The sequence below is a fragment of the Oncorhynchus masou genome, chromosome 31, assembly GCF_036934945.1.
Source record: "Oncorhynchus masou masou isolate Uvic2021 chromosome 31, UVic_Omas_1.1, whole genome shotgun sequence".
Classification (NCBI taxonomy): Eukaryota; Metazoa; Chordata; class Actinopteri; order Salmoniformes; family Salmonidae; genus Oncorhynchus; species Oncorhynchus masou.
This window is the reverse complement of record NC_088242.1, coordinates 54,765,602-54,783,744: the sequence shown is the minus strand read 5'-3', so window position 1 is coordinate 54,783,744 and position 18,143 is coordinate 54,765,602. Positions and strand designations below refer to the sequence as shown.

Here is an 18,143-nt window from a genome sequence, read left to right as displayed (position 1 = left end):
GTTCTATTCTTCCTGCGGTAGGGCATGGCCAATTTTGGTTGCATTGATACAGTTTACCAATCATTGGACAAAAGATGAGAATTGGGCTGCCTGTGTAAATGCAGCCATAATGGCTCTCAAGCGGAGGTCATCGGTCATACCAGTAGACCCATCCTGAGGCTTGAACAGGAGTCCCCAGTTAAACCTAAGCTGGAATTGAGCACCATATTACTAGAGCTATTTCCTCCTAGTTGTCAACAGCCCAGAAGTCACGGACCGTGTCACTTGGATACTGATAGATACTGTATCTCTGGAAATGGCAGCAGTAAGAGTTCCATACAAACAGAGCTAATGAGCTCACCTCAGACAAACTCATCTCAGAGGATCCCTTTAGTGTCTTTGAGTCTCCATAGAATCACAACGCTCTCATATCTTGCTAGTCCAGTCTACATTGCCACTGGCAAATGATATTCCCAAGCATGAAGAGTCCTTGTGTGTTTTTCCACTGTTAAAGTTGTGTAAATAGGACTCGAAAATCAGCACCGGACGTGTTGATCTCTCACGGGTCCCTCTGTTCCTCCCAACCTAGTCCAGAGGCTCTTGTTTGATGTAGATGGTGGTGTCGGTGGGCTGACCCCTGCGGAGCTCGCGACACAGGACGTACTCGCTGAACTGGGAGGAGTCAACTCCGCCGCCACATGACGCCGTCACGCTGAAGCCCTTCTGGAACAGCCTCTCCAGAACCTGCAGGGAGCACAGGAGAGTCCGACAGGGTTTTTAGACATTTGACATAAGGTATAGTGCCGAGTACCCTCTTCCTTGTACGCTATACAGTAAAAACACAAGAGTATGTGGACACCCCTTCAAATGAGTGAATGCTGCTATTTCAGCCACATCCGTTGCTGACGGATAAAAATTGAGTACACAGCCCTGCAATCTCCATAGACAAACGTTGGCAGTAGAATGGCCTTACTGAAGAGTTCAGTGACTTTCAACATGGCACCGTCATAGGATTCCAACTTTCTAACAAGTAATTGTCAAATTTCTGCCCTGTTAGAGCTGCCTCCATCAACTGTTAAGTGCTGTAATTGTGAAGTGGAAACGTCTAGGTACGGCTCACCCGCGAAGTGGTAGGCCACACAAGCTCAGAACGGGACCGCCGAGTGCGGACTGTCCTCGGTCGCAACACTCACTGAGTTCCAAACTGCCTCTGGAAGCAACATCAGCCCAAGAAATGTTCGTCGGGAGCTTCATGAAATGTGTTTCTATGGTCGAGCAGCCACACACAAGCCAAAGATCACCATGCGCAATGCCAAGCGTCGGCTGAGTGGTGTAACACTAGCCACCATTGGACTCTGGAGCAGTGGAAATGTGATGAATCACAGGTCACCATCTGGCGGTCCGACGGACGAATCCGGGTTTGGCCGATGCCAGGAGAACGCTACCTGACCCAATGCATAGTGCCAACTGAAAATGTGGTAGAGGAGGAATAATGATCAGGCTAGGCGCCTTAGTTCCAGTGAAGGGAAATCTTAACGCTACAGCATTAAGCATACAATGACATTCTAGACAACTCTGTGCTTCCAACTTCGTGGCAACAGTTTGGGGAAGGCCCTTTCCTGCTTCAGAATGACAACGCCCCCATGCACATAGCGAGGTCCATACAGAAATGGTTTGTCGAGATCTATGTGGAAGAACTTGACTGGTCTGCACAGAGACCTGACCTCAACCTCATTGAAAACTGACCTCAACCCCATTGAAAACTGTTTTGGAATGCCGACTGCGAGCCAGGCCTTATCGCCCAACATCCGTGCCAGACCACAGTAAGGCTCTTGTGGCTGAATGGAAGCAAGTCCCCGCAGCAATGTTCCAACATCTAGTGGAAAGCTTTCCCAGGAGTGGCTATTATAGCAGCAAAAGGGGGATGAAGTCCATATTAATGCCCATGATTTTGGAATGAGATGTTCGACGAGCAGGTGACCGAAAGTATGTATAATAGAGTTGACCAGGAGCCATATAAGAACAGAGTTGACCTATAACTACATCACTGCACCCGAACTGAGTTGACCCTATTAAGAACTTAAACATTTTAAACTGGGTTTGCAAAGTAACTGAAGTCAGTCGGCCATGTTACAGAGTTGACTTTTAGTCTTCGGCATTGCTGACCCGATCCGCGGTGTACACAAAACATTAACACTGACCAGGTGAATGCAGGGGAAAGCTATGATCCTTTATTGATGTCCCTTGTAAAATCCACTTCAAAAATCAGTGTAGATCAATTGGAGGAGACCAGTTAAAAGGACTTGTAAGCCTCGACAATTGAGCCATGGATTGTGTACGTGTGCCATTCCGAGGGTGAATAGGCAAGACAAAAAGATGTACAGTGCCTTCGGGAAGTATTCAAACCACTGGACTTTTTCCACATTTTGTTATGGTTACAGCCTTATTCTAAAATCTATTAAATAGTTGTTGTTTTTCTCTTCCATTTAAGAATGAATGGCCACTGTTCTTGGAGACCTTAATCCATTTTAGAATAAGGCTGTAATGTAACAAGATGTGGAGAAAGGTCAAAGGGGCTGAATACTTTCCGAAGGCACTAAGTGAGACGGGGTACTGTAGTAGGTGCCAGGCACACCGGTTTTGTGTCCACAACATTGCTGGGTTTTTCATGCTCAACACTTTCCCGTGTGTATCAAGAATGGTCCACCACCCAAAGGACATCCAGCCAACTTGACACAACTGTGGGAAGCGTGGGCCAGTGGACCATTCTTGGACCCTGTGGAACGCTTTCGACACCTCGTCGAGTCCATGCCCCGGAGAATTGAGGCTGTTCTTTAAGTCAAAAGGGGAGGGTGCAACTCAATATTAGGAAGTTGATCCTAATGTTTGGTACACTCAGCGGCATTTACCTGAATCCACATCAGAGCAGAATTGACCTATAGAACTACAACTATATCACCGTCCGTACCTGAACTGAGTTGAGCCTGCAGTAGCCGTTGAGAGGGAATCGGATTACATGCGTGGGGTCGTGGTTCCAGCCGGCATTCACAGAGTTACACATGACGTCTCCAGTCTCGGGGAAGATCTCTTCGATGAGCACCTTCCCTCCGCTGAGGGCAATCCTCTCCCCCAGGTCAGGGGTCACTCTGACCACCAGGCACTCGCAGGGCGGTCTCTTCTGGCCCTCCTGCTCCGTCTGCCAGCGCTCCAGCTCGCGGACCATGGGTGTCAGTTGGTAGTAGCGAGCCTCCTCGTATAGCTGGGGGAAGTCCTGTCATAGTAGAAACACATAAGCAAGGATACACACCCACAATAAAACATACACAAAACACATGAACACACCAGGGTTTCCATTAGCTGGTCATAGCTGGCTTTTGTCTGATAAATACAATTGGTGCCACCAATTGTCCAGGAGAATAAGAGATATCTATTCATGGAAATACAGTTGACTGGTCATGTTTATCGGTCCATAGGTTAATTAGCATCATTTAGTGGAATTGCGTGTGTACAATATATTAGTTATGTACAGTATCTTATCACACGCGTTCAGTGTACAGATACAGAGCCTGTGAGCGGAAAATCTGTCAGACAGCGCAAGCATTGCTGCTACAGCATCTTGTGCTGCTTTCAAGACGACTGGGAACTCATGACAGTGATCTTCACATCGGGAAGTTGTAGCTCTAGAAATAAATCCTTGTTTCAACAGGATGTTGTATCGATACCTTATGTCATGCCTTTTTGGTTTCATTGACAATATCTGTTTGTGGAAAGGTTGGATGTTGCCACATACATACTTAACAAAATTAAGGAAGTTTCTATTCAAATTATTAATAAATATTATCCTGCCAACAACGATATAAAGTAAAAAAAAAAAAAAAAAACATGCATTCAAATTGTACATTTTGTAATGACCACCCAGAAATGGTGTTGCATCTTTTTTGGCATTGTATTCATGTAAGGAATCTCTGGCAAGACATCAGCAGACTTATAATTGAACACATTTCAGATTGTAGACCATTATGGAGAGATGTACTGCTTGGATTCTTTACCTACAAGTTAAACAAATACATTTACAAACAAAACACGACATTTTCTTACCTTACAATTTTTTTAAATACAATTAAATACTCTACCAACAAAAAAAGCTGTTAGAATTCTAAAGTGTGCGTGTGTCCCTTAAGGTCCTTGTGTAATGTGATATTGTACCCCCTAGCCCAATTGTTCTTTGAACACACACACACACACACACACACACACACACACACACACACAAGTTGAAGTTTACATACACCTCAGCCAAGTACATTTAAACTCAGCTTTTCACAATTCCTGACATTTAATCCTAGTAAAATGTCTGTTTTAGGTCAGTTAGGATCACCACTTTATTTTAAGAATGTGAAATGTCAGAATAATAGTAGAGTGATTTATTTTAGCTTTTATTTCTTTCATCACATTCCCAGTGGGTCAGAATACACTCAATTAGTATTTGAAAGCATTGCCTTTAAATTGTTTAACTTGGGTCAAACGTCTCAGGTAGCCTTCCACAAGCTTCCCACAATAAGTTAGGTGAATTTTGGCCCCTTCCTCCTGACAGAGCTGGTGCAACTGAGTCAGGTTTGTAGGCCTCCTTGCTCGCACATGCTTTTTCAGTTCTGCCCACAAATCTTCTATTTGATTGAGGTCGGGGCTTTGTAATGGCCACTCCTATACCTTGACTGTGTTGTTCTTAAGCCATTTTGCCACAACTTTGGAAGTATGCTTGGGGTCATTGTCCATTTGGAAGACCCATTTGCGACCATGTCTTGAGATGTTGCTTCAATATATCCACATAATTTTTCTCCCTCGTCTATTTTGTGAAGTGCACCAGTCCCTCCGGCAGCAAAGAACCCCCACAACATGATGCTGCCACCGCCGTGATTCACAGTTGGGATGGTATTCTTCAGCTTGCAAGCCTCCCCCTTTTTCCTCCAAACATAACAATGGTCATTATGGCCAAACAGTTCTATTTTTGTTTCATCAGACCAGAGGACATTTCTCCAAAAGGTATGATCTTTGTCCCCATGTGCAGTTGCAAACCGTAGTCTGGCTTTTTTATGGCAGTTTTGGAGCAGTGGCTTCTTCCTTGCTGAGCGGCCTTTTGTACCCGTTTCCTCCAGCATCTTCACAAGGTCCTTTGCAGTTGTTCTGGGATTGATTTGAACTTTTCGCACCAAAGTACGTTCATCTCTAGGATACAGAACGCATCTCCTTCCTGAGCGGTATGACGGCTGCATGGTCCCATGGTGTTTATCCTTGCATACTATTGTTTGTACAGATGAACGTGGTACCTTCAGGCATTTGGAAATTGCTCCCAAGAATGAACCAGACTTGTGGAGGTCTACAAATGATGTCAATTAGCCTATCAAAGGCTTCTGATGCCATGACATAATTTTCTGGAATTTTCCAAGCTGTTTAAAGGTACAGTCAACTTAGTGTATGTAAACTTCTGACCCACTGGAATTGTGATACAGTGAATTATAAGTTAAATAATCTGTCTGTAAACAATTGTTAGAAAAATTACTTGTGTCATGCACAACGTAGATGTCCTAACCGACTAGCCAAAACTATAGTTTGTTAACAAGAAATTTGTGGTGGTTGACTCCAATCTAAGTATGTAAACCTCCGACTTCAACTGTAAGTATTTAATTATTTTGAATGAATGTGATGGATTTATTAATACCAAATGTTTATCAAAGATTGCGGTTTTAAAACTGCTGTAAAAGTGCAGTAACTGCAGTCGACTGGTATTTTGGACTCAGTGATAGCAGAATAACCGCAGTGTACAGCAGTTGAACTGCAGTTACACTGCAAAATTACCGCAGTAAAAATATATATTATATATATATATATATTATTTGGGGTGCAGCAGTATGTGCAACATACTGCACTTTAACTGCAATCTCCTTTTGAAAGGGAAGACATGTCTTTCCATCTCACTCTCCCCTGTATCGTCCCCTTGCATGCCCTATATTATGACAGCACTGCGGCACATAGACATGCACACAACTTCTGCTGAGAATTACTGCATGTGAAACAGAGGGAGCTGCCTCTATCTGCCTTTGCGCCATACTGCTTCTGACAACAGGCGTACACAGAGCTGCTAACCCCGCAGGCTCCTTTCTGTATCAAAGCCTGCCTCCTTAGCTCCCCCTCCCTTCATAGGCTTGAAGCGAGGGATAGATGTGTTTTATAAAAAAAAGAGGGCTCTATCTGCAGGGCACTTTAGTCATCCTGTGCAAAGGACAGAATAACACAGCCACACTAACTACAGAGAAGGACACACACACAGTCACACATGCACACACACACCCTCCTCACACATCAATTTAGCAGAACACACAATGCCCCTACTTCCAGCCATGCAGAACTGGCCCCTGTAGAAGCCCAAGGCATAATGGATAACTGATTAGTGTTCGAATACCTGCAGTTTACACACACAGAGTGCCTATAGTGGTACACTGTGAGAATTAAGCTAACGATGTGTTTCTGGGTACTGCAGGATAATTTGTATGACATTACGGTCATGTTTGCATAACCATCCTGAAATCACTGTGAGAGACACTATTATTTCATACACAGAACAAAATCCCACAAATGTTTACCAAGCCTGCATTTTCATACCAGCTTTTTTTTTGTATATCTGGAATGGGTAGAGAGAAAAAACATGGTGGAAAAAATGAAAAGCCACCTAAAGACCTAGTCATGATTCCTGCATTTTCCCAGACCCTGTAACTATAATACAGGTATTGGGTCTGTGTGATAATGACAAAGTAAAAAACAAAATATATATATATATTTTTTTTTTTTTACAAATGTTTGCTAATTTATGAAAAATATTTACATAAATATTCAGACACTTTTGCTATGAGACTCAAAATTGAGCTCAGGTGCATCCTGTATCCATTGATTGTCCTCGAGATGTCGACCTGTGGTAAATTCAATTGATTGGATATCATTTGGAAAGGCACATACCTATATAAATAAGGTCCTACAGTTGACAGTGCATGTCAGAGCAAAAACCAAAGCCATGAGGTCAAAGGAATTGACCTTCCGGAAGCACAACCATCTCTGCAGCACTCCACCAATCAGGCCTTTATGGTTGAGTGGCCAGACGGAAGCCACTCCTCAGTGAAAGGCACATGACATCCCACCTGGAGTTTACCAAAAGGCACCTAAAGGGCTCTCAGACCATGAGAAACAAGATCCTCTGGTCTGATGAAACTAAGACTGAACTGCCAAGCGTCATGTCTGGAGGAAACTTGGCACCACCCCTACGGTGAAGCATGGTGGTGACAGCATCAAACTGTGGGAATGTTTTTCAGGGGCAGGTACTGGGAGACTAGTCAGAATCGAGGGAAAGATGAATGGAGCAAAGTAGAGGGATCCTTGATGAAAACCTGCTCCAGAGCACTCAGGGTCTCAGACTGGGGTGAAGGTTCACCCTCCAACAGGACAACGACCCTAAGTACACAGCCGAGACAACATGAGAAGCTTCGGGACAAGTCTCTGAATGTCCTTCAGTGGCCCAGCCAGAGCCTGGACTTGAAGTCGATCTAACATCTCTGGAGAGACTTGAAAATAGCTGTGCAGCGAAGCTCCCCATCCAATCTGACAGAGCTTGAGAGGATCTGCATAGAAGAAATTCCTCATACATAAGCGTGCCAAGCCTGTAGCGTCATACTCAAGAAGACTCAATGCTGTAATCGCTGCCAAAGATGCTTCACCAAAATACTGAGTAAAGGGTCTGAATACTTATTTAACTGTCAGGGTTTTTTTTAATATACATTTGCAAAGATGTCAAAATGTATTTTTTTCTTCGTCATTATGGGGTATTGTGTGTAGATTAAAAAGAAAAAAATTCAATCCATTTCAAGATAAGGCTGTAACGTATCAAATTGTGGAAAAAGTCAAGGGGTCTGAATACTTTCCGAATGTACACTGTATTATTAAAAGGGGTATAGCTGCCAATAAGTGGTAAATAGCGAGCTGTTTGAAGGGGGGTCATAAATATTGCCTTGTATTTTTACAGGTAACATACCACATTTGCGGTCTGAAATGGGTATAAATTTGTATGTGTTTGTATGTGGACCAAAAAGTTGGGAAATTAAGTAATACCTGGTTAATAGACTGTGTTAGCCTAGGCATTAGCTCAGAAATGAAACAAGTATTCACGCCTCAGGCAAGTTTATGCATAAGTAACAAAGTTGGTTTGGTTTAACTATACTCGGGTGATAATAAAGTAATGTATTAGGCCCATTTTACTCTTTTGGTGAGATGTGAGCTATTTTGGACAAGTGTTGTCCCCCTGCATTGTGAACTGTACCTTGAAGTCCTCTGGGAGCAGTAGTTTGCAGGTCCTGAGGAAGCTGAGGATATATCTGAATATATCTCCATCCCTGTCGATGAAGTAGTGCTGCTTCAAGCTGTCCAGTACAATGGGCTCTGTTCCATTAAACAGACGACTGATTCTGGAGAGAAATACCATGGTTAAGAGCTCTAGATTAATACTATGAATCAAGTAGTACTTGAAGTATGTTTAGTGAAGCGTAAAACTTGTTTCTAGTGTAGTTGATCATTCCTTGAGAGTGATGTAAGTCATGTAGGCCTACATTTTAGGCAGGAAGTGGGCTACAAAGTTTATTTTAGTACAGAAAATGAATTGGGTCTACTATGACTTCGGGAATCACATACTGTGTTGAATACAACACTCTCTCTCTCTCTCTCTCCCCCCTCTAAATCGATGCCAACTGCACAGTACTCATCTTTCTTCTCCCCTATGCCTGAGGTGGTCCTCTCCTCTTCCAGCAGGAGTCTCACCTCACAGCTCCAGACAGCTCAGCCTTCTCCACTCTCTCTTTGCCTTCCAAAAAGCAATTAAAATCTACTCTTTTCCTTTCTCTCTCTGCCCCCTCTCTGTATTTGCTTACTCTCAGACCAATTATCATGAATACCAAGCTGCTTGCGTTTCAACACGATGCTATGTGGATTTCTAGAAGTAATTGAATAACGTATCAGTCATAATGCACAGTCAATAGACCTATTCATGAACTTGACATTTTATTCCATAGGGGGGGAAAAAGTTAGTATTGAATCAATAATACATTATTTTCCACGAGGAAATTATTCACATTGCCATGGTGGTGGTGCTATGCTTCATGGCCTTATACTCTTACCTAGACTCTGGGTATTTGGTGAGAGTACCCAGGCTGCTGGTGTACATGTGTCCTCCCACGTCGATGTGGACCGGGGCGTTGGCTTTAGTCAGCTGGGCCGGTGATGGGATGCCCTGGGAATTCATTGGAGAAACTGGAGAACGACTCATAGACATCCTGGACATGCTTCTTCCCTCCTACAGGAACACATGGAAATACACTGCTCAAAAAAATAAAGGGAACACTTAAACAACAGAATGTAACTCCAAGTCAATCACACTTCTGTGAAATCAAACTGTCCACTTAGGAAAAAACACTGATTGACAGTAAATTTCACATCCTGTCGTGCAAATGGAATAGACAACAGGTGGAAATTATAGGCAATTAGCAAGACACCCCCAATAAAGGAGTGGTTCTGCAGGTGGGGACCACAGACCAATTCTCAGTTCCTATGCTTCCTGGCTGATGTTTTTGGTCACTTTTGAATGCTGGCGGTGCTTTCACTCTAGTGGTAGCATGAGACGGAGTCTACAACCCACACAAGTGTCTTAGGTAGTGCAGCTCATCCAGGATGGAGCATTAATGCGAGCTGTGGCAAGAAGGTTTGCTGTGTCTGTCAGTGTAGTGTCCAGAGCATGGAGGCGCTACCAGGAGACAGGCCAGTACATCAGGATACGTGGAGGAGGCCGTAGGAGAGCAACAACCCAGCAGCAGGACCGCTACCTCCGCCTTTATGCAAGGAGGAGCACTGTCAGAGCCCTGCAAAATGACCTCCAGCAGGCCACAAATGTGCATGTGTCTGCTCAAACGGTCAGAAACAGACTCCATGAGGGTGGTATTAGGGCCCGACGTCCACAGGTGGGGGTTGTGCTTACAGCCCAACACCGTGCAGGACGTTTTTCATTTGCCAGAGAACACCAAGATTGGCAAATTAGCCACTGGCGCCCTGGGCTCTTCACAGATGAAAGCAGGTTCACACTGAGCACATGTGACAGACATGACAGTCTGGAGACACCATGGAGAACGTTCTGCTGCCTGCAACATCCTCCAGCATGACTGGTTTGGCGGTGGGTCAGTCATGGTGTGGGGTGGCATTTCTTTGGGGGGCCGCACAGCCCTCCATGTGCTCGCCAGAGGTAGCCTGACATCCATTAGGTAACGAGATAAGATCCTCAGACCCCTTGTTAGACCATATGCTGGTGCGGTTGGCCCTGGGTTCCTCCTAATGCAAGACAATGCTAGACCTCATGTGGCTGGAGTGTGTCAGCAGTTCCTGCAAGAGGAAGGCATTGATGCTATGGACTGGCCCGCCCGTTCCCCAGACCTGAATCCAATTGAGCACACCTGGGACATCATGTTTCGCTCCATCCACCAACCCCACATTGCACCACAGACTGTCCAGGAGTTGGCAGATGCTTTAGTCCAGGTCTGGGAGGAGATCCCTCTGGAGACCATCCACCACCTCATCAGAAGTATGTGTTATTTTAGTGTTCCCTTTATTTTTTGAGCAGTGTAGATAGTATTTGTTATAGAAGTGTGTATCTGCCCTGAGCTGAGTAAAAGTGAAAAGTAGAAGTCTACTTTTTATTCAAGTTAGGCTACTGATGTGTAATGACGTGAAGCAATAGCAACTGAGGTGTATGACTGTACAGTGGTTTAGACTCTGGCTCGCAGCCAATCAAATTATTTGAGAGATACATAAACCTCAGCGTTCCCCAATTAACATGAATACAATATTCATAAGCTGCAGACAGTTGTTGAAGTTGCCCACAGTGGGTGAACAGAGGGTGTTCATGACCCCAGGGCACTGGGCAAGTGCAGCTTCTGGATTAATTAAACCATCCATCCCCCACCAAGTCTCTCCATTGTATAGAGGTTCTTTGAACCATAAAAAGGTGAACAGGAGGTGAACTTCATTCAATGTTTTACCAGGGGCAAGATGCCCGGGGCTGCTGAGCAGAGCACACAGAGTTCTCACTATATTTCCTGGGCGTTGTCTCCTCGGCATAGTCAGAAACCAGTATTTTATTAAATCCAATTATTAATGTATTTTTTAAACACATTTCTGGCCATAAAACCAAGTGGGGAAAAAAATATTGCAGAGATTCTACTTAACACTTGCATACTTTCCCCCCATATTTTGAAATTGAACATTCTTTAGCATATTATTTCAGACATTAATTCAAACAAGATGCAGTATAGAGGTCAATGACCAAACAATGGAATTGCCATGAGGGGGGCGAATCTCCTCATTGCCCCCTAGCAAAACTTGCCAAATGTTCATATGTGTATTTCATAATATGTTGAAGTGAAAATCGGAGTAGAATGTTCGTAATATGGATGTCAACCCCAACACATGTTCATGCATTACAGTTAAAGGTGCTACACGTAGGATTTTATAGATTTTTTTTTTGCATTGTAATTTCAGAAAATGTCAGAACAGTTTTCCCAGTTTGACAACTAGGTGCCGCTCCAGCTGGAGAAATCAATAGGCGAATATCACAGCCAATCACAACACTGGCGGGTAAGTAATACTATAAAAGAGTATTATTCCACTATTAGAGGCAGATATATTATGGGCATTTTCTGAAATTAAAATGCACATTTTCATTATATATGTAGCACCTTTAAAAACGAGGACTACATCCACGAATGCTAGCCAGATTATACGAACGGGAGTTAGCATTTAGCTTCTAAACCTGAAAAGGGACTAAATTACATCTAAATGTTATGCAGCGAAAACAGCCAAATATATCCAAATTGGATTTAAGTAACCCCATTGTGGGTCTGTTACAATACATAAATCATGACGGATGACAATTATCCACTTTGCTAGATCCGATCTGTTGAATGTGCACCAATCTGGTCAATGGAACGTCTTGAGTTCCCATCGACCTCTTTACCGCATCTAGAATCGAATAGAAACTACCGTATCTCAATAAATTGAATCCACCGTTTCAAGCATTTTTTAGATCAGATGCGTTCCGGTGATGATTCTATCAAGTCACTGACGCTTCCGTTCCACTAGAATATTACAAATACATTTGACACAATCCAATAGTATCCGAATACTGGCGGCTAGTTTTTCTTGGCTTTGGAGTCCAAATGTTTGAAAACTTTGGGGATAGTCCCTGGAAATCTACACCAACTCAAGGATTTTAGAGCGTCTCGGTCTTTAAGATTCAATTTGTCAGACAGACTAGCCTACCCCCCAAAAACTACAAATAAAACAAGTTGCGTCCTTACCTGGGAGGACACGGATAGAGAAGACATAGTAATCTCTTCTCCCTTCCAATTGTATCGCTGTTTTATGCCAGTTTGGTCGTCGTTTGCTGTATATCTGTCTTTGTCCGGGTCTTTCCTTATCTGATATGATGAAACCGTCGAGTTTTATGAGAAGAAAGCCAGTCGGTCCCGAAATAAGAAGAGGGCTAGAAGAATTCTTGCTCTGGGCTATTCAAACGCCTGCAGGGCAAGGATTATGTTATAATAGAGCAGCCTTTTCCATCTCGCCACATCTCAGTTCAAGATGAAAATGAGATCCACTTTTCTTATTTCACACGTAAATTTGATTTGACCAAAAAACATCGCAGTTTTATTCCAACGGAGAGCAGTCTGGTCTGCTGCATGGGTAGCAGCAGTGTTCGGTTTAATCTTGCTCCCAATTGTCATAACTCACTCATCGGATTTAGGAGTGTGAAAATTGGCTACGTTCGTCCTAAAAAAAACATACATGTAACGTTTTGATAAAATGTCTAATAAAAGGGATACTGTGAATGTCCATAAAACTATTAAATGATAGGCTCTTAAATAAAACTCGCATATTCAGGGCGCCCGCAGATCCTCTCAGTTCTGTAGTGTTCTCGTCTTTCTCCCCAATAGTTTTATATTTAAACATCTCCCTGGCATTAAAGCCAAATTACGTCTATCGTCATGCATTATGCCATTGCAAAAACCGCCTTAGGCAAAATGTGCCATTTCAGTTATTGCGCTCTAGTAGATGGAGATGCTTGCCCCGAGCGCTTGCAGGCAGATACGTTTTACTCCTCAAACACTAGCTCAGTTTGGTAGTCTATTGGTATCAAAATATATGCCTGTTGCAATCCATCAAAATTGGTCACTGCAGTGCATGATCTATCCGTATGATCACCAATTTGCGTTCCATTGCTCAGAAAGATTTTAAAAACTGGTATGTCCATTTTTGCACCAGTGCTCTAGACATTAATTGCCAGGGTTGGGGAGGAACTGATTACATCCGTTACATGTAATCTGATTACAAACGGTCATCTGTTACTTTACCAGCAACACTGTTGTAATCAGATTACAGATACTGTTTGAAAAACTAGATTACTTCTTAGATTACTTTTAAATTCAGATTTTTGGGTAAAAAATACTTTGACACCTTTCTGTTTTCTCAATGACATTCAATTCAGAATTGAAAAAAGGTGCACGTTTTAGTTTTTCTCTTGAGCAAGTCTGACCACAAGTCAGAGACCACTATGATGACACACCAGATGTGTTTTAATGGATCCTTTTTGTCTTATAATACCTCTTAAGGGGAAAGTAATCCAACAGTAACATAGTAAAAAGATGACTTTACTGAGTTTTGGTAATCCAAAAGTTAAATGACTGATTACAATTTTGAATAGGTAACTAGTAACCGTAATGGATTTCATTTAGAAAGTTACCTACCCAACTCTGTCAATTGCCCATATGTTCAGATTGATTGTCAACTAGTCGTACTCAAAGGATCCAAGACAGACCATATTGAGAACACCCAGCAAAATACAGTCCGTTACAAAAATGTACCTTAAAGATATACATAGGCTAGCCTAACTATGGACCATTTCAAGCATTACCCAATGCTTTCCCTCTCGTATGAAGCTACAGTATGGGTGAGGACGATGGGATGGACATAAAAGTCGTTGCTTTGATCATTTCCTTAATTTTTACATGAAAGTCATTCTCTTCATCGGTTGTAGAGCAATACACACAATGTCTGTTTGACACGAAGACTCCAGTGTTAAATCCTCCTCTTTCATTTGTTTTTGCCCCAGGGTGATGCTGTGCATGTGGTTTCCTCTGCTGTAGTGAAAACCAACACAAGGACTTGATTCTGCCTCTGTTACAAATGGCACCCTATTCCCTAGATAGTGGACTACTTTTGACCAGTGCCTATAGGGTCTTAGTCAAAAGTGGTGCACTATAGGAATAGGGTACCATTTGGGACAAATTACTATATTTTTTTCTCATTAAAGCAACCCTGCAGTTAGTTCAATTAGATTAAGTATGGGGAAGATGTTGTGAATTTGTAGATTTAAATAGCTGGCAAAGTCACCTCAGGCAATGGCAGTTCATTTTCTTAATTTATGAATGTTATGCTGAGTGTCTGATGTGGAAAGAGAAGAAGCAGCTCAGTTGTCTTTATGTCCAAAGAGCTCATCTTCAAATAAAGAAAATTAACCGTCTCATTTTTGAAGTCATAAACGCAACATGTAAAGTGTTGGTCCCATGTCCAATTTGTAAGTCGCTCTGGATAAGAGCGTCTGTTAAATGACTTAAATGTAAATGTAATGTTTCATGAGCTGAAATAAAAGATCCCGGAAATGTTCCATTGACACAAGAAGCTTATTTCTCTCAATATTTTGGCAGAAAGTTGTTTACATCCCTGTTAGTGAGCATTTTATCCTTTGTCAAAATAACCCATACACCTGACAGGTGTGGCATATCAATTAGATAATTAAACAGCATGGTCATTACACAGATGCACCTTGTGCTTGGAACAACATTTCTGTCTGTAATAAAGTCCTTTTGTAGGGAAAAACCCATTCTGATTGGCTGGGCCTGGCCCCACAGTGGGTAGGCATGGCTTTCGGGTGGGCGGTCCTATGCACTCCCAGGACCACCCACAAATCAATCAAATTTATTTATAAAGCCCTTTTTACATCAGCCAATGTCACAAAGTGCTGTACAGAAACCCAGCCGAAAACCCCAAACAGCAAGCGATGCAGATGTAGAAGCACGGTGGCTAGGAAAAACTCCCTAGAATGGCCAGAACCTAGGAAGAAACCTAGAGAGGAACCAGGCTCTGAGCGGTGGCCAGTCATCTTCTGGCTGTGCCAGGTGGAGATTATAACAGAACATGGCCAAGATGTTCAAACGTTCATAGATGACCAGCAGAGTCAGATAATCATAATCACAATGGTTGTAGAGGGTGCAACAGGTCAGCACCTCAGGAGTAAATGTTAGTTGGGTTTTCATAGCCGATCATTCAGAGTTAGAAACAGCAGGTGCGTTAGAGAGAGAGTCCAAAACAGCAGGTCCGGGACAAGGTAGCATGCCCAGTGAACGGGTCAGGATTCAATAGCCGTAGGCAGAACAGTTGAAACTGGAGCAGCAGCATGACCAGGTGGACAGGGGACAGCAAGGAGTCATCAGGCCAGGTAGTCCTGAGGCATGGTCCTAGGGCTCAGGTACTTTGAGAGGAGAGGAGAGGAGAGGAGAGGAGAGGAGAGGAGAGGAGAGGAGAGGAGAGAGAGAGAATACTTACATTCACACAGCACACCAGATAAGACATGAGAAATACTCCACATATAACATGTAATAATGACAATTACAACAATACTGAATGAACACTTATTTTAACTTAATATAATACATCAATAAAATCAATTTAGTCTCAAATAAATAATTAAATGTTCAATTTGGTTTAAATAATGCAAAAACAACGTTTTGGAGAAGAAAGTAAAAATGCAATATGTGCCATGTAAAAAAGCTAACCTTTTAGTTCCTTGCTCAGAACATGAGAACATATGAAAGCTGGTGGTTCCTTTTAACATGAGTCTTCAATATTCCTAGGTAAGAAGTTTTAGGTTGTAGTTGTTATAGGACTATTTCTATCTATACCATTTGTATTTCATATACCTTTGACTATTGGATGTTCTAATAGGTACTTTAGTATTGCCAGCCTCATCTTGGGAGTTGATAGGCTTGAAGTCATAAACAGTGCAATGCTTGAAGCACAGCGAAGAGCTGCTGGCAAATGCACAAAAGTGTTGTTTGAGTGAATGCTTACGAGCCTGCTGCTGCCTACCACCACTTAGTCAGACTGCTCTATAAAATCATAGACTTAATTATAATATAATCAGAAATACGAGCCTTAGGTCATTAATATGGTAAAATCCGGAAACTATAATTTTGAAAACAAAACGTTTATTCTTTCAGTGAAATACGGAACCGTTCCGTATTTTACCTAACGGGTGGCATCCATAAGTCTAAATATTCCTGTTACATTGCACAACCTTCAATGACTCTGATTGTAATGAACACAAGAGAAGTGACACAATTTCCCTAGTTTAATATTGCCTGCTAACCTGGATTTGTTTTAACTAAGTATGCAGGTTTAAAAAAATATACTTCTGTGTATTGATTTTAAGAAAGGCATTGATGTTTATGGTCAGGTATATTCATGCTATGATTGTGCTTTTTTCGCAAATATGCTTTTATTAATTCATCCCCCGTTTGGCGAAGTTGGCTGTCTTTGTTAGGAAGAAATAGTCTTCACAGTTTGCAACGGGCCAGGTGGCCCAAACTGATATATATACCCTGACTCTGTTGCACAGAACGCAAGAGAAGTGACACAATTTCCCTAGTTAAAATAAATTAATGTTAGCAGGCAATATTAACTAAATATGCAGGTTTAAAAATACACTGCTCAAAAAAATAAAGGGAACACTAAAATAACACATCCTAGATCTGAATGAATTAAATATTCTTATTAAATACTCTTTTCTTTGCATAGTTGAATGTGCAGACATCAAAATCACACAAAAATTATCAATGGAAATCAAATTTATCAACCCATGGAGGTCTGGATTTGGAGTCACACTCAAAATTAAAGTGGAAAACCACACTACGGGCTGATCCAACTTTGATGTAATGTCCTTAAAACAAGTCAAAATGAGGCTCAGTTGTGTGTGTGGCCTCCACGTGCCTGTATGACCTCCCTACAACGCCTGGGCATGCTCCTGATGAGGTGGCGGATGGTCTCCTGAGGGATCTCCTCCCAGACCTGGACTAAAGCATCCGCCAACTCCTGGACAGTCTATGGTGCAACTGTTGGTGGATGGAGCGAGACATGATGTCCCAGATGTGCTCAATTGGATTCAGGTCTGGGGAACAGGCAGGCCAGTCCATAGCATCAACGCCTTCCTCTTGCAGGAACTGCTGACACACTCCAGCCACATGAGGTCTAGCATTGTCTTGCATTAGGAGGAACCCAGGGCCAACCGCACCAGCATATGGTCTCACAAGGGGTCTGAGGATCTCATCTCGGTACCTAATGGCAGTCAGGCTACCTCTGGCGAACACATGGAGGGCTGTGCAGCCCCCCAAAGAAATGCCACCCCACACCATGACTGACCCACCGCCAAACCAGTCATGATGGAGGATGTTGCAGGCGGCAGAACGTTCTCCACGGCGTCTCCAGTCTGTCACATGTGCTCAGTGTGAACCTGCTTTCTTCTGTGAAGAGCACAGGGCCCCAGTGGCGAATTTGCCAATCTTGGTGTTCTCTGGCAAATGCCAAACATCCTGCACGGTGTTGGGCTGTAAGCACAACCCCCACCTGTGGACGTCGGGCCCTCATACCAGCCTCATGGAGTCTCTTTCTAACCGTTTGAGCATACATATGCATATTTGTGGCCCGCTGGAGGTCATTTTGCAGGGCTCTGGCAGTGCTCCTCTTGCTCCTCCTTGCACAAAGGCGGAGGTAGCGGTCCTGCTGCTGGATTGTTGCCCTCCTACGGCCTCCTCCATGTCTCCTGATGTACTGGCCTGTCTCCTGGTAGCGCCTCCATGCTCTGGACACTACGCTGACAGACACAGCAAACCTTCTTGCCACAGCTCGCATTGGTGTGCTATCCTGGATGAGCTGCACTACCTGAGCCGCTTGTGTGGGTTGTAGACTCCGTC

The 18,143-nt window shown here is 43.1% G+C and overlaps 1 protein-coding gene across 1 annotated transcript; it reads right to left on the bottom strand.

Annotated features, from left to right (window-relative positions):
• Positions 1–564: 564 nt before the first annotated feature.
• LOC135525235 (BTB/POZ domain-containing protein kctd15-like) lies at positions 565–12,443 on the bottom strand. The gene is made up of 5 exons (XM_064952959.1): positions 12,417–12,443; positions 9,192–9,367; positions 8,342–8,486; positions 2,948–3,250; positions 565–723 (listed from the first exon to the last, which is right to left on the bottom strand). Exons 1-5 carry the CDS (start codon positions 12,441–12,443, stop codon positions 565–567), a joined length of 810 nt encoding a protein of 269 aa, XP_064809031.1.
• Positions 12,444–18,143: the final 5,700 nt, after the last annotated feature.